Source organism: Dendrobates tinctorius, unplaced genomic scaffold (genome assembly GCF_039654945.1).
Source record: "Dendrobates tinctorius isolate UK_male_01 unplaced genomic scaffold, ASM3965494v1 ptg000201l, whole genome shotgun sequence".
Taxonomy (NCBI): Eukaryota; Metazoa; Chordata; class Amphibia; order Anura; family Dendrobatidae; genus Dendrobates; species Dendrobates tinctorius.
In genome coordinates, this window is record NW_027361868.1 from 4,428,384 (window position 1) to 4,445,810 (window position 17,427).

The 17,427-nt window shown below is 42.2% G+C and overlaps 1 protein-coding gene across 1 annotated transcript in view; it reads left to right on the plus strand.

Annotated features, from left to right (window-relative positions):
* USH2A (usherin) overlaps window positions 1-17,427 on the plus strand; it is a 994,545-nt gene that overhangs the window by 164,585 nt on the left and 812,533 nt on the right. Inside the window, exon 12 of the mRNA XM_073553328.1 lies at window positions 10,904-11,542. Coding sequence (XP_073409429.1) covers window positions 10,904-11,542 — 639 coding nt within the window. The remainder of the gene's footprint in view (window positions 1-10,903; window positions 11,543-17,427) is intronic.

A 17,427-nucleotide genomic window follows, 5' to 3' on the forward strand; every position in this document is an offset into this window, starting at 1 on the left:
CCTGCATCCCAAGGCCACCCACCTTGAGACCCATAATGGTCATTTAGGACCCTGCTCCTGTTACCACACTGAATGTGCCTGTACACCCGTCCTGGGATACCCACACAGCGCCCCCTAGCTGACATAGTGGTAACTACACCACAATACATACTACATTCATACTACATATATACTACATACATACATACTACATACATATATACTACATTCATACAACATGCATACATACTACATACTACATACATACAACATACATACAACATGCTACAGACATACAACATACATACTACATACATACTACATACAACATACATACTACATACAATACATTCATACAATACATACATACTACATACATACTACATACAACATACATACATTCATACAATACATACATAGTACATACTACATACATACTACATGCTACAGGCATACAACATACATACATTCATACAATACATACATACTACATTCATACAACATACATACACAGTACATACTACATACATACAACATGCTACAGACATACAACATACATACTACATACATACTACATACAAAATGCATACATTCATACAATACATACTACATTCATACAACATACATACATACTACATACAACATACATACAACATGCTACAGACATACAATACATACGTACTACATACATACTACATACAATAAATTCATACATTCATACAATACATACATATAGACATACAGTACATATAACATAGAGTACATACTCACCAATACTTGTCACATTGTTCCCCGAAGCCAGTGTCATCTATGAAAAAATATGAAAATAACAAACAAGCCATATACTCCCTGATCCGCAGAAATCCACGAGGGTCCCACGCCGATTTCCCGTGGAGAACAGCAGCATCAGCTGATGTGACCGCTCTCTACGGGACTCCAGGAATCCAATGACGGGAGGTAGGTATCCTTCCGCACTGTATTCCTCCACCACTGTAAAAAAATAGCCCCTGGTCTCACTTTATGGCAAAAGCTGCATTGGAACTTTTTCGCACAGCAATGCCAAAAGTGAGACTTTATCGGGCCGATCCAATCCGATCCGATATTTCTCTATATCGGATGGTATCGCTCAACACTATTCATGACGCCACCTGTGGTTTCTGGTCAGTTTGACCAGCGCTGCAGGGTTGCTTCTCTGGGACGAATGGTGTGGTGCAGCAATGATGACAGGTGGAGCTGTAGTCCCAGGGCAGTGTAGATGGGGTTGGCAAGTAGGAAGATGATGTAAAGAAGCAGATGTAGGCGCAAGAATAAGTGGAGGACACAAGGGCATGTAGTTCCAAAGCTTTACTCACAGTCTGTTGCGCATACAGGTGCCCACTTCGGTGCCATGTCCTCCAGGTCAGGGGCTCAGCCAACTCCCAGGCAAGGTAAAGTACACCTTTCCAGCACTCCTCCAACATGTGCCTTCTCTGTACGTCTCCACACTATTGCCTAATCTGAAGTACTTGTAGTTGCGTATTAAACTCAAGTTCCTCCTTCTTGATGTTACTTAGAAATCTACTTGTACGACAGACAGCTGTAGCCTGCTTCGGGGACTACTTGCTATCAAGTCCCGGCTCACTCACGTTGCTGTTGTGCCCCCAAGTCTTAGGTGGGAAAAAAGTGGTGACAACTTCTATTCCTCCGGTGTCTGCTGCAGGAACATCAGTATCCATACAACCTCGGGGACCGGACCCCGGCCTTGCGCTTCAAACCTGAGGAAGGGCTCTGCTCTAACCCTAGTCCTTAGTTCTCTTCTTCTCCTTACGTTCCGTACTAAACTATCTTCCTTCTGAAGAATCAGGCTTTCTATGGCTCTTTCCTGTGCCAGCAGCTCCAGGTCACAGGAGTCTGCTGCAGCACTTCCTTCACTCCATCCCTCTAAGGGGATCTTCTCTCACCAACTGACCTTTTCCTAATATTCTCTCACTCTCTTGTGCAGTCTAAGCTCCACCCACCTCCCAGCACTCTTCGTGTTCCAAGCAGGGAGCCACAAAAGGTGCTTTGCTACACTACTATGTTGTGTGGGATCAAAACCGAAAAAAAGGAGTACAAAGACCTGTATATAATACTAAAAATACCATATTTTATTAATATTGCATCATAGAAAATGTTAAGGACAATGCATTATTCGAAAATGACACATAAATTAAAAATTAAAATTACAAAGGACATGAACAGTGACAATGTGGTATAAATAATTTATGTAAGTACAGGGTATAAACATCTAAATTAAATTGTCTATGGATATAGCATAACCATTTATCCCAGTGCATATATGGCCACTAAAAATAGGAAACTAGCCTATATAAATATGTGCATAATTAATAGTCACTTACAACAAGGGTATTTAGCTCCAAAATCTTAAAGTGCCATATTCCAATCACAAAAAAGACTTCTTACCCAATATGTCCAAATATACCACACGTAGAGCAGCCCCAATGCGCGTTTCGCGTGGGCTTCCTCAGGGGACTGCAGCGTGTTGGGGCTACTCTACGTGTGGTATATTTGGACATATTGGGTAAGAAGTCTTTTTTGTGATTGGAATATGGCACTTTAAGATTTTGGAGCTAAATACCCTTGTTGTAAGTGACTATTAATTATGCACATATTTATATAGGCTAGTTTCCTATTTTTAGTGGCCATATATGCACTGGGATAAATGGTTATGCTATATCCATAGACAATTTAATTTAGATGTTTATACCCTGTCCTTACATAAATTATTTATACCACATTGTCACTGTTCATGTCATTTGTCATTTTAATTTTTTAATTTATGTGTCATTTTCTAATTATTCATTGTCCTTAAAATTTTCTATGATGTAATATTAATCAAATATGGTATTTTTAGTATTATATACAGGTCTTTGTACTCTTTTTTTTCGGCTTTGATCTTACTATCCGGAGTATCCCTGTTTACCTTAATTGGTGACATTATAGCATTTGTTTTCTGGTTGGTTCTTATGTTATGTGGGATGCAGGTGTTGGAGTGTGGCCAGGTGTCTCCACCTTACCTGGATAGTGGGGTACCACACCTCAGGAGGAGGTGCAGTACCTCTGTGGCGACTGAACCCTCAGGGGCGCCACAACTCTGTGAGACAGGAGAGTCACTGTGTCTCTGAGGCAGGAGAGTCACTGTGTCTGTGAGGCAGGAGAGCCACTGTGTCTGAAGCAAGAGAGTCTGTGAAGCAGGAGAGTCACTGTGAGTCAGGAGGGACAGTGTCTGTGAGGCGGGAGGGACAGTGTCTGTGAGGCAGGAGGGACAGTGTCTGTGAGGCAGGAGGGACAGTGTCTGTGAGGTGGGAGGGACAGTGTCTGTGAGGCGGGAGGGACAGTGTCTGTGAGGCGGGAGGGACAGTGTCTGTGAGGCGGGAGGGACAGTGTCTGTGAGGTGGGAGGGACAGTGTCTGTGAGGTGGGAGGGACAGTGACTGTGAGGCAGGAGGGACAGTGTCTGTGAGGCGGGAGGGACAGTGTCTGTGAGGTGGGAGGGACAGTGTCTGTGAGGCAGGAGGGACAGTGTCTGTGAGGTGGGAGGGACAGTGTCTGTGAGGCAGGAGGGACAGTGTCTGTGAGGCGGGAGGGACAGTGTCTGTGAGGTGGGAGGGACAGTGTCTGTGAGGTGGGAGGGACAGTGACTGTGAGGCAGGAGAGTCACATGTGGCAGCTACTGATGGCTTGATCAGTAAAGTAGGACAAGTATTGACTGCAAATCAAATTTCCTGGCAAAAGTCGGCGAAGCTTGCAAATTCGAATTACAAAAGCTTTGCTCATCTTTACTCCCTTCACTCATCTTTTCTCGACGGACTCTGCTATACAGTATGTCATGTGAAGGAATATGCTACAATTTTTTCTTGCAGATTTTCAAATAATCTTGTATACCGTCAGGTCACACGGTTACAGTGAGCACGGGTAGCCATCTTTGTATGCTACATCATAAATCCATACCACACTGATTTATACTATGGCCATGTGCATACGGTCTAGATATGTTTGATCGTTCATTGTATCATTATTTGTATTATTTTTTATTATTGTCCCTAATTTTGAACTTTTGGTTATTTTGGGGGGTCGTCTTATGACCTGTGCCCTTTTTTCCCTGAAACTAAAGTTTTGAAATGCAGATGAAGCACTGGCGTTAGGATTTACACTTCCTGTCCATGATGGCTCTGTGATGTCACTGGTTAATTCTATATAAAATTGATTACAGAGATCAACATTTCAGTTTTAAAATATCTCCTCGGGGTAATGTGAACTGGAACCAGATTACATCGGCATTTTTGCCACTTTGGTGACAATAAAATAGTGTCATTTATATTGTCCCTCGTTAAGATTTTCAGTGTGTGTTTTTACAAAAATCAATCTGATAATGTTAAGCACTTAAAGTTAAGACCTAATAAAAAAAAAAAATTGCAAAGGGGTCTTAAAATTTTGCCGACACCTAAAGAAAAAAAAATCGACAAGAGGTAAAAGTGAAATTGAGCTTTTCTGATCAGGTGTCTTCTGAGTTATATTATTTAAAGGGAAAAATGGTGATCGTCTAGATATCCAACCAACTGTTATGACATTTCACCAAAGATAACAAAAGAAAACAATAAAAGATTATGAAGCACAAAAATACATCACAAAATAAATCTATCATTCGTATGCCTTGCAATATTTATGTTTTAATAGCAAAATCCTCATTCACACGGTGTCTGTGTTTTTTTTTCTTGGATTTTCTGCCTCATAGTGCATCAACAAAAATACAACATGTCAATTCTTGCAATGCTTAATAATGTTTGTTGAAAGGTTGCAGCGCCGCCAGTCAAGAAGCTTTTAGGCTGTGGGCACTTCCATCCCAGCTTATATAACTGCCGGGTCACGGGTGGTGCCGCCATTGTGCTCTGACTAGCATAGTGACAGCTCGAGTGAGGGATCAGGTAAAATAAATAAATAATTTAAAAAAACAATGTGGGGTCCCTCGTATTTTTAATAACTAGTCAAGGAAAAGCAGACAGCTGTAAGTTGGTCTTATTATGCTGGGAAAAGGCCAATAGCCATGGACCTTCCCAGCCTATTGATATCAGTACCCAACTGTCTGCTTTGTGTTTGCCGATTATTAAAAATGGGGGGACCCCCCCAAAAAAAATCATTTTTAATAACCAGCTAAGGCAAAGCAGACAGCTGCAGGCTGAAATTAATAAGCTGGGAAGGGCCATTTGTATATTGTTTCCTTTCCAGCCTAATAAGACTAGCCCTCTGCTACCCCAGAAATGGCGCACCCACATAATTTTTTTCATTTATTTATTACTGCAGATGCACGGCACTGCTTCACTACTCCACTTGGACTTCCACCTCCTGGTTCAAGATTATTATTTTGTTATTGTATGTTATTTTAAGTAATTTCCCTATCCATATGTGTTTGCAGGGCGATTTTCCTGCTCTTACCCCCATTTTGCTTCCTTTTGCAGCCCCCTAGCCCCTACTATAGCCACTTTACAGCCATTTTACAGCACCAAAGTTCGGATCCTATTGACTTATACTGTATGTTGTTTGGGTCTGGGGTCAAGTTTGGGTCAAGTTCTGGTGTCCGATCCGAACATTGGACTTAAGTTCAACCGAACCTGGCGAACCCAAACTTCCATGGGTCCGCTCATCCCTATTCAGGATTTTAAAAAAGCCCAGCGGAAAATTTGAAGGTACATTTCAGATGTAACTGGAATGTTCTCCAAACTAGGCACTGACCAATCCAAAGGCTGCAAAAAATTAATACTTCAGGACAAATAAAACTATTCAAAACAGTTTTAGGGCCGTATGTTCTCCCATATGAGAGAATCGGGCCGATTATGCTAATGACAATCGGATCAAACTCTGTCAGAGTTTGATCAAAGTTTCATTTTACTGTGCTCAGATTCTCTTGCATGAGAAAATGAGAGCAAAGGTGCGGAGAAGACGGAGAACTTAATATCTCAATCTTCTCGATTTTCGCCATCCACGGTACTCGGACTGCACTTGGATGACATCCGACTGCAGTCCAATGTTTCATACGCACCCGTAGATTTGTATGGGTGAGTGCTATCCGATTACGCCGCGATTGTTTTCTCATGCCGAATAGGCATGTGTCTCTGCCTAATATTGTAAGCCTTTATTCATATCTTATTTTTCCCTAAATCATCCGGCAGATATGTCTAAAAATTATCCAATTGTATATTATGTGGAACTGAATACAACAGAGCTTATGCATCCCTCCTTATATTTTCATGCCCCATTCTTGGCAGACTTATAAACCCAACCATTCTCCCACCAGGGAATACCCAAAAACGATGGCAGGAATGCCCATTTTTATGCTTGTTTTCGCAATCTCTGCCGTTTGGCATACAATAGACAGCGCATGCGCGATTCGGGAATATGTTAATGGTCTCACATATGTCACAAATACAAAGCTAATTATTGCCTTCCCCTACTACCTGCACTCACTCAGTGCTTGAGAATATGCTCTGCCCTGGCACGGATAATGAGGTCCGGCCTAGAAATTGGCAGGTCCGGGCGCCTACAAGTCTTCAGGGTCCAGTCGCACCAGAAGACATTTAACCAATTCTGTCTTGTACAATTATAAAAAAAAAAAACACTTTACCTTCCGTTTCCACCTTTTTTTTTCTCTTTCTTCTATTTTTGCGGTTATCATGTTTTTAAATGATCACATCCTTTGAAGAAAGTGAAATGATAATTAGCAGATAGTTATAGAAAATAATTATAATGCATGCTGAATAAATTCCAGGCCAAGCCCAGTAATGTTGCCATTAATCACTGCCGCGCTGCAGCCATGTTTTTTGTCCTCTTGAAAATGCGGAATTAAAGCATTAATTTTCTGCAAATTGATACTGAGAGAAGTTTCCACCCCTAGTCTTGGAATATGCAAATTACAGGACAATAATTGAAGTGTGCAACCGCAGAGGAAACATTTGTGAATTAGGCAAAGTCTCGAGATGTAACCCCGCGTGTGCCAGTACTGTGGCGACCTTGTCCTGTTCTAAAGATCTTACACCTGTAGAGATCATCCAGGGCGCTGAAATGATAAAATAAACATAAAACATATTTAATATTAACTTTTTACATTTTTCACCAATATTCTTATTTCGGTTTGATACGGAAGAGTCCAGGGCCAAAATGAAAGATCTGTACCAAGCCGCCATCGACCACGTGCCATTTGTAATACCAGTGTCATCTTGTCCAGCTTTTCCTCATCTGGAGAACAGGTTCAATTTGCCAAAACGATCCAAAGTACAGGATATACATGCGCTGGGCCACACAAGCCATATGTAGGTGTCCTGAGTCAAATGTCACAAGGTGTTTTCTAAAATAACAGTACACACCTCCAGAGGCAGGTAAAATCTCTTAGACCTAATGAGACCAATGTACTTATTGTGAAAATCCATTCTCAGAATTAGGGCTCATACTCACTTGCGAGAGACTCGTATGATTCTCGTGCAAGTCTCTCGCATGAAAACCTGGCACTACCGACGGCACTGGGACCGGAGCGTGTGGCTACATGTATTTCAATGCAGCCACACACTCCGGTCCCAGTGTCGGCGGCAGTGCCAGGTTTTCATGTGAGAGACTCGCACGAGAATCATGCGAGTCTCTCGCAAGTGAGTATGAGCCCTTACTATTATCCTGATGCCGAAACAAACAATGAAATGAGTACAGCTAAATGTATTCAGGTTCTTCCCACCCAGTCTGACGTGCAGCTTGCTCTGAACAATGGGAGATCTCAGCAGGGAGGAGGTACGCTGGGGAGCTGTTAGTCAGGCTATGTCTCTTCCTTTTTCTTTCTCCCTCTTTCACTCTCTTTCACCCTATACTTTTCCTCTCTTTCTTCCCCTCTTTCTCCCTTTCTTTCATTCTTTCTCTCTTTTTCTTTTTCTCATTATCTTTCTCTGTTTCTTTGTCTTTCTTTCTTTCCTTCTTTCTTTCTCTCTCCCTTTCTCTCTCTGTCTCTCTCTCTTTCTTTCTTTCTCTATCTCCTTCTCTTTCTTTCTTTCTTTCTTTCTTTCTCTGTCTCTCTCTTTCTACTTGTCTCTCTCTTTTTCTCTCATTATCTTTCTTTCTTTCCTTCTTTCTTTCTCTCTTTCTCTCTTCCTCCCTTTCTCTCTTTCTCTTATTTTCTCTAGTTCTCTTTCTCACGCTTTCTCTCTTGCTCTCTTTCTCTCACTTTCTCTTTCTCTGTAGCTCTCTTTGTCATGATTTCTCCCTCTCTCTAACTCTCTTTCTCTCACTTTCTCTCTATCTCTCACTCTTTCTCTCTAGCTCTCTTTCTGTATCTACGTCTCTCTTTCTCTTGCTTTCTCTCTATCTCCCCTTTTCTCTCTTTCTCTCTTTTTCTCTCATTATCTTTCTCTCTTTCCTTCTTTCTCTCTCTCTTTCTTTCCTTCTTTCTTTCTCTCTTTCTCTCTTCCTCCCTTTCTTTCTTTCTTTCTTTCTCGCATTCTCTCTAGCTCTCATTTTCACGTTTCCTCTTGTTCTCTCTCTTTTTCTCATGCTCTCTTTCCTTCACTTTGTCTTTCTTTCTCTTGCTTTCTCTCTCTCTTTCTCTCTCTCCTTCCCGCTCTTTCTCTGTCTCTCTCTTTCTACTTGTCTCTCTTTTTTACTTTCTCTCTTTTTTCTCATTATCTTTCTCTCTCTCTTTCTCTATTTCTTTCTTTCTTTCCTTCTTTCTTTCTTTTTCTCTTCCCCACTTTCTCTTTCTTGTTCTCATTCTTTCTAGTTCTCTTTCTCTCGCTTTCTTTCTGTCTTTCTCTCTAGCTCTCTTTTTCTCTCTTTCTCTCTATCTATGCCTCTCTTTCTCTTGCTTTCACTCTCTCTCTTTCTCCTCTCTCTTTCTTTGTCTCTCTCTTTCTAATTGTCTCTCTTTTTCTCTCTCTCTTTTTTCACTCATTCTTTGTCTCTCACTTTCTCTATTTCTTTCTTTCCTTCTTTCTTTCTTTCTCCTTAGTTCTTTCTCACGCTTTCTCCCTTTCTCTGTCTATGTCTGTCTTTCTCTCTGCCTCACTCTTTTTACTTGTCTCTGTTTCTTTGTCACTCTTAGTCTTTCTTTCTCTGTCTCTCTTTATTTTTCTTTCTCTCTCTTTCATCTTTTGACAGAATTAGGCAAATTCCAAAGTTAGTAGACACTGTATCTGTGTAGGCAGACATTTGTCAGCAAGGAGGTGGAACTCTGAGTATTTGACAATTAGGCTAAGTGTTAAGGCCCTTTTACATTAACGATGCACCAGCGATCCCGACCAGCGATATGACACGGTCAGGATCGCTGGTGCATCGCTAAGTGGTCACTAGTGAGCTGCCACACAGGCAGATCTCACAGAGATGCAGCAGCGATACAGCGGATGATACTTACCTTTCAGACGTGGCGATCCTGACGTCCTCCCGCCCGCGTCCACGCGTCGCTCGTCGGCGCCAGCAGGAAGCCCAGCAGGAAGCGCCCGACGAGAAATGGAGCCAGCTGATCTCGCGCGATCAGTGATGGACAGCGGGGGAGCCGGTCGGAGGTAAGTATCACACATAGCGATATCGCTAGCAATATCGCTATGTGTAAAACCCCCTTTAGTTGAAAGAGAAGGGGAACACAAAGCACAAATGTTGTCCTCCTTGGTCTTCTCACATGAAGTCCACTTTGGCTTACAACAATGGATGGTGCGATCTGACACTGATGTTCCTTGAGCTTGAAGTTCACCTTTCATCTGCTTAGAAGTTTTTCTGGGCTTTTTTGTTACCATTCGTATTATCCGTCTCTTTGATTTGTCATCAGTTTTCCTCCTGCGACCACGTCCAGGGAGGATGGCTACAGTCCATTGGAGATTACATTTCAAAATAATATGTGCAACTGTAGTCACAGGAACATCACACTGCTTGAAGAAGGTCTTATAACTTTTACCTTTAACATGTTTGTCTATAATTTTCTTTCTAAACTCCTGAGATTTTTCTATGCTTCCTCTGGTCCATGTTGAGTGTGATACACACCATGTCACCAGCTCAGTGAGTATCTGTAGCCTCTATACAGGCCACTCACTGATTCCAAGATTGTAGACACCTGTGATGATAATTAGTGGACACACCGTGATTTAACATGTCCCTTTTGTCACATTATTTTCAGGGGTGCCATCATTTCTGTCCAGGCCTATTTTATGAGTTTTATTTTTTTAATTCTGTGGAAGCATGGTTGAAAAGCAATGTCTGACTTTCATTTTCTCATTTTCAGAGATTTTTTATTTATTATTACTTTAGTCAGATTCAAGTTATTTCTGTGACCATTGTGGGTTTTTCTGTCATTAAACTAGGGGTACCAACAATTTTGAACATTTGTGTAGATAGATAGATAATAGATAGATAATAGATAGATATATGATAGATATATGATAGATAATAGATAGATGATAGATAGAAAGTTAATATATAGATGGATATTAAATAGATAGACAATAGACAGATAATAGATAGATAAAATATTAAATGGATGGATACAAAATAGACAGATGCTTATTTTATATAGATATACAGAAATATCCATATAAGATACATAGATATTATAAAGGGCTAGATACAGATGAAATAGATATGAAATGGATGGACAGACAGATAATTATTAGATACAATCAGTTGATAGATATGCAAAAGATAGATCTGAAAATGATAAAAAAATATTTCATAGACAGTCCCGTATTGAATATATACATAGAATCCATATCGTTTTAGTTACAGACACTCCGAGTATAAATAAAAATTAGCACAATACATTTATTGGTGATATATATATGTATGTATATATATATATATATATATATATATATATATATATATATATTCTGTACGGCTCCCATAAAGGCTTTTCATTTGTATTTCTGCAGGTCCTCGATGCGATCACTGCAAACTGGGCTTCAAACAAGACACATTAGGAGGAGAGAGCTGTATACAATGCACGTGCAGTCCTTATGGCGCCATCAATCAATTTTGCAATCCAGCCAGTGGACAATGTAAATGCGGAGAGAATGTCAGCGGACTTGACTGTGACACCTGTATTGACAACTATTATGGGTTGGATGCTGACGGTTGTAAACCCTGCCAGTGTCACCGGGAAGGGATTATCCCTGGAACAGTTTGTGATGCCGTGACAGGACAATGTGTTTGTCAGCCTAATGTTGGTGGAAGGCCGTGCGATGAATGCTCGGAGGGCTACTACAAATCCTCACAAAATGGTTCTATGTCGTGTCTCCCCTGCCGATGTGATAGATCAGGGGCAATAAACGCTTCTCAGCCCTGTGACCGGCTAACAGGAAAATGTGTGTGCAAAGCCTTGGTAACAGGTCAGCGGTGTGAGATCTGCATTGACCATACATATAATTTGTCTGCCGAAAATATTGGGGGCTGTCAGGATTGTGATTGTGACCTTAATGGAACGCTACCGGGCTCGGTGTGCGACCAGATCAATGGGCAATGTCAATGTCTGCCAAATTATCAAGGAAGGAGATGCAGCCGGTGTAAGCCTGGTAAGTAATGTACAATAATACATGAAGCAGACTGCTCATATCAGAATTTATGGTAGTCTATAATATGGTAAATAACCATTAGATCTAGCCCGGTGCAGATATACAAATGCCCTCGTGATCTGGTTCCTAATGTGAACCAAAAATACATAGGGACACCATCTTCACTTATATCTTGGTTAGTAAGATACAGACATCTAAACCCACCCCTAAGACCACCCATTTATGCAAAATGATGTGGGACTTCCTACTTTTTGGTTGGGTTCATGCAAATTCTACTGCTAGTCAGACCAGTATATATATGCATTTTGCGCTAATGTTTCTTATAACTCCAGGCAAATTCAGAACCAAAATGGTAAGTGGTAGGGTGGACCTCTTTTACAGACAGCACATTAAAGGCTAATTTACCCCAAATAGGCTTATCCCCTATAGTATAAGTGTAACTTGTTGATCACTGAGGTTCCAACTGCTGGTCCCAGATCCAGGGATCACCAGAGGCTCCAGCGGTCAGACTTCCAAGTGATCTGTAAGTTATCCCTATTCAGGGGATAACTTGATTTTTTGGGAATAACTCTTTCAGTCTAGGAGCTTCAATTTTAAAGGGAATCTGTTGGTAGGATCAGTCCTCTGAAGCCGTCTATATGGACATGTAGGTCATAGAAAATTGAATAAATTGAAACCCTTGATATCTGTGATCCCATGTCTAATTCCAGAGAAATCCACATTTTTCTTAATATGTAAATGAGCTGTTAAGATCTGTGGGCCGGACATAGATCTCCCTGAAAATCTGCCTACAGAGCTCTTTTAACATGAAATGGCATTATCAGTGTGAGACATAGATCAGGAGAGCATACTGTCAGTCACTAAATGTTTCACACTGTAGGAGACTCCAAAGTAATGAACTGTAGGGATGCTGCTGGGCAAGGCACAGAAAGCAAAAGGGCTCCATACTTTCATGTATCTCATCATACTGTATTGGTATCACCAATATCCACTAGCAATCGCAAGCATAGAATTTAATTAGCTCATTCCTGACATGCATGTTCACCAACATTTAGGCTGGTAAAGTAGGAAAGAGTAAAGGTCCCATCACACCTAGCGATGCTACAATGATCCCGACAGCGACACGACAGGGATCGTTGCCGCATCGCTATGTGGTCGCTATTGAGATGTCAAACAATCCAATCTACCCAACGGCGGAGCAACGATCTGGCGTGTCATAACGACCTTTGTAATGATGTCGGTGGTCTTTGGGATCCTGTCACATTGCATGTTCCATTGACCATTCACACCTCGATGAGGGATGTACTGTGTGACGCTGCATTTACACAGGCGTGGATTGCGCTCCCTTTTTCACGCCCTCTCTGCTCTGATTGATGGATGCAACTGTGTCCCGATTGGCCTTGCATTTAAAAGAAGGTGACATACTATAGCGCTTCATTTCATTGTTCCTGAACACGTATTCTTTTGGCTAGCAGAACCCAGTAGTGGTCAGCGGTGTGCGGTCAGCGGTGTCTTATTTGCGTTCTCCGGCTGCCCTAGTAGCGTTCACCGGCTGTCCAAATAGCGTTCACGGACTGTGATTCCAGGTTGATTTACCCAGACGCAAACTCAGTGTTAACGGTATGTATCTTTGGGGTCTAATAGGTTAATAGGATGGTATGCAATATAGCATAACACGTTGCTTGTTGTCATTTCTATATTTTCTAACTTTTTATAATATTTTTTTTTTTTTTTGCAGTTTGCTCCATCATGAATAAGGTGCAGTGAACGGTTGTGGTGGCTGCCTTGTTGGCTGAGGAAGCTCGCCGTCATGTTGAAGCCCAGATCCTGGAAAGGCATTCCAAAAGAAAACGTCGGATGTGGACCAAAGAGTGGCTGCAGAGGAGGTCCGAATTGTCGCACATGCAGCTAGTGCGAGAGTTGCAGGACAAAAATCCACACGATTTCCGGAACTACCTGCAGATGTCCGAGGAATCGTTTATCTATTTATTGGAGCTAATTTCACCACTTATTGAAAGGAGGGATACAAGAATGCGTGCAGCTATCCCCGTAGATGAAAGATTGACAGTCACACTGAGATTCCTGGCCACCGTGCGCTCATTTCAGGACCTGCATTTCTGTGCCGCAATATCAAGGCCCCTCCTCAGTGTTCTTATTCCGGAGACATGCAGAGCGATTTTCCAGTGTCTACGCGAGGATTGGAAACAGATTGCCTCCAATTTCGAGGAACTCTGGCAGTTTTCCAATTGTGGTGGTGCCTTGGACGGCAAACATGTCCGCATCACCCAACCGCCCAACAGCGGGTCATACTTCTACAGTTACAAGGGCTATTTTATTATCATCCTGCTGGCCCTTGTAAACGCCAAGTATGAATTTATTTATGTGGACGTCGGGATGAATGGAAGAGTTTCCGATGGGGGGGTTTTAGAACATACCCATTTTGGAGAACGCTTATTTGGCTCTGACCTTCAGTTGCCTCCATCCAAACTCCGACACCAGAGGAAACATGAACTTTGTGTTTGTCGGCGACGAGGCCTTCCTGCTTCATGAACATTTGCTCAAACCGTTCCCCCAAAAAAATCTAACGCCAGAAAGACGTATTTTCAATTACCGATTGTCAAGGGCACGTTGTGTGGTTGAAAATGCCTTTGGGATCATGGCCAATCGGTTCCGTGTATTGCACACGCCAATTAACTTGAAACTGGACTCAATTGACTCTGTGGTGATGGCATGCTGTGTGCTCCATAACTTTCTCTGTCTGCGAGATTCCAGTTTGTACTGCCCGCCTGGGTTTATTGATTCAGTGGACGCAACAAATGGCGAAGTTCAGCTGGGGGAATGGCGTTCGACCGCACCCGCAATAGCAGGCCTTCGACCTCTTGGACTCGGCAGATACACCCAGGATGCCAAGACCTGCCGTGAACTGTATTGCCATTATTTCAATGGTCCTGGCGCTGTTGCTTGGCAGCTTCAGCAGTGACCTTTATTTTTTATTTTGGATTGTTCCGTGACTAAAAATTAAGTAACATGATTGTTTTATGAATTTTTAAATATTAAACATTTTTAAAATAAAAACTAATAGTTTACTTGTTTTGTGTCTTAACAAAACATTAAGGTACATACAATCCATTTACACACATTTAGACGCTCAACCATAAATGTGTCTTTACCTAGTAATACTTATACTACACAATCCCAAACAGAACAGCACACTCACACATTCAGTACACAATACAAATATATGCCCATGTGCAATGTGGTTTGGTTTCGGGACGCTAAAGCGCCCCCGTAACTATATCGTTAACCCTTTGGAGGAAGCCGCCGCATGTCAATAATAAATGTGGGTGGAGCTGTAGCATCGTGGGCGTATGTTATGACCTTACTGCAGCCTAGCACTTTTTAACATGGCGACCAGGCGGCGTTCAAGTCACTGGGGTGATGCAGAGGTGCGGTATCTCATCAGGGAGGTGGATGAGCAAGATTATGCCTGCACCCAGCCACATCCACACCCTGTACTTCATAAGCAGGCAGTTCTCCGTAGTATTAGGCGGGGCCTGGCCAGGCTATTTGGTGTGGATCGGTCCACCCGCCAGATCAGAAAGAAGCTGGCAGATCTGTGCTACCGCTCTAGCAGACGTATCGCCCATGTCCATGCCCAGATGGTCTCCCATCATGGTAAGTGCACATTGTACAGACACACCCCAACATAGTCCCAGAAAAGTCCTACCCTGGACCTGCACACACCCACATAGTACCTGCACAGACACACGGACCCCAATATTGTCCCTGAAAAGTCCCACCCAGGACCTGCACACACCCGCATAGTACCTGCACAGACACACGGACCCCAATATAGTCCCTGAAAAGTCCCACCCAGGAACTGCACACACCCTCATAGTACCTGCACAGACACACGGACCTCTACATAGTCCCTGAAAAGTCCCACCCAGGACCTGCACACACCCGCATAATACCTGCACAGACACACGGACCCCAATGTAGTCCCTGTAAAGTTTTTTTTGTCCTGCACATACTGATAGCCAAGTTTGCACAGAAGATGAAGAGCCGGAGCCACAGCCAGACACACCGGAAAACGAAGGAGAGGATGCACGAGGATCTGGTTGGAACTTAAGCCCCTCATCCTCTGAAGAATCGGCGACAGCGAGAAACGGTAAGAGTTTATTGAACAAAAAAATTACCGATAATATATATCAAGTTTAAAATTGTAAAATTTAAACATTTCACACCATAGGAATCCCAACACCAGAAGAGCTCCTGCAGTCACTCAGGAGAGTCACCCAAGCAGTCGAGGACCACAAACAGCTGCTGTTAAGGGCGGCGGCGGCCCAACCACGTGGCGGAAGACGCTAATGTTTTTTTATTTTTTTTTGTTAGTTTTTGTTTTATTTAAGTTGCCGAAACCACGGCGATAAATAATTTACACATCAACAGTTGTTGCGTTTTCCCCAAAAAAAAGAAAAAAACTACCCTCGCTCACAAGCATTATAAAGCTTTTCATCCCTATTGAGGCTCCACATATTTGTTCAAAATAGGCAAAGTAAAATGACAAATTCAGTCAAGTAAAGTTCAAAAACGTGAAAAGTTTATTAAAAACAACAAACAATAAAACGTTAAAATTAGAGTGTATATTTTCAAAAAATTAACAAACAATCAAATATATTGTAAACAGGTTATGAAAAAAAGGGTGAAAAACTATAATTCTTCATATTGATTATCAACATTTGGAAAACCAGATCTGGGCGGAGAAGATAGTTGGGAGAGAAACGACTGGGAGTAGTGAGGAAAATGGTGGTTGGGCGGGGTTTGGGGATGGTTTTGCGGTGGCCCAATCCTCCGCAGTGGCTCTTGAGTTTCTGTCCATGAAGCTGGCCAAGAAGGCTCACGGATGATCAATCTTTTTTATGGTAGAATTTTCATCCAGCAGACCGGAATCTGCTTCACTCAAAGTTTCAAAAATGAGTCGTTCTGCATGTTTCCTCTGGTTAGCATCCAGCTTTCCAAGGCGATCAGCTGTGAATTGGGCAAAGCTGTCCATGGCCGAGCTCGCCATTATTTGGTTGGCTAAACACATAAGGTCTGGAGACGGGGGCAAAGTTTCCTTCCTTTTGCGAGCATTATTTTGTCGACGACAAACAGTAAGGGGAGCAGGTTGTTGACTCGACCCATCCAATGCGTCCTCCAAACTACGTTCACTCTCGGTGATGTCACTCCCTTGTGTTGCCTGTTCGTGTTGACGCTGCTGATGTGTGAACAAAGAAAACAGATCAAATTACGTAGAACAAAAAATTGAAAATATGTGGCTAATTTAAATGACTAGTCGGCCATATGCTAATGTTTTAGATTAAATATTTTTCACTAAAAATCACGCATGTACTGTACATGCAAATAAAAAATTCAATTATTTAGCAAAAAAAGGTTCTTACATCACCAACAGGGGAATCTAGATCATTCTCGATCTCTGTGTCAGGTTGCACATTGGGCCTCATGGAATACACTGTCTTCCTCGGAAGTTCCTGGTCGCGGGTGAAGCCGAGTATGTTGTAGTACCACAGCGAGGGCACATAAACCTCATCTGTGCCGGCACCCGACTTCCTCGACTTCGCCACCTTGTTCAGCTCCTTTTTATAAACAGTGCGGAGAGACTGGATTTTTTTCCTAACAAGAGTTTTGTCCACCTTCTCGCTAGGGTTGTGACTCTTGAAGAGGCAAATCATCTTCTCATAAGCCTCCCTTTTCTTGATCCTGTTACTGTAGTCGGCGGACTTTATTTTCCAAAGACATGGAAGAGACCGATACAGCTCAATCATCTCCCGAAGAAAGTCCTCACTGTTGTAAGACATCTATAAAGAGAAAAAAAAGGTTAA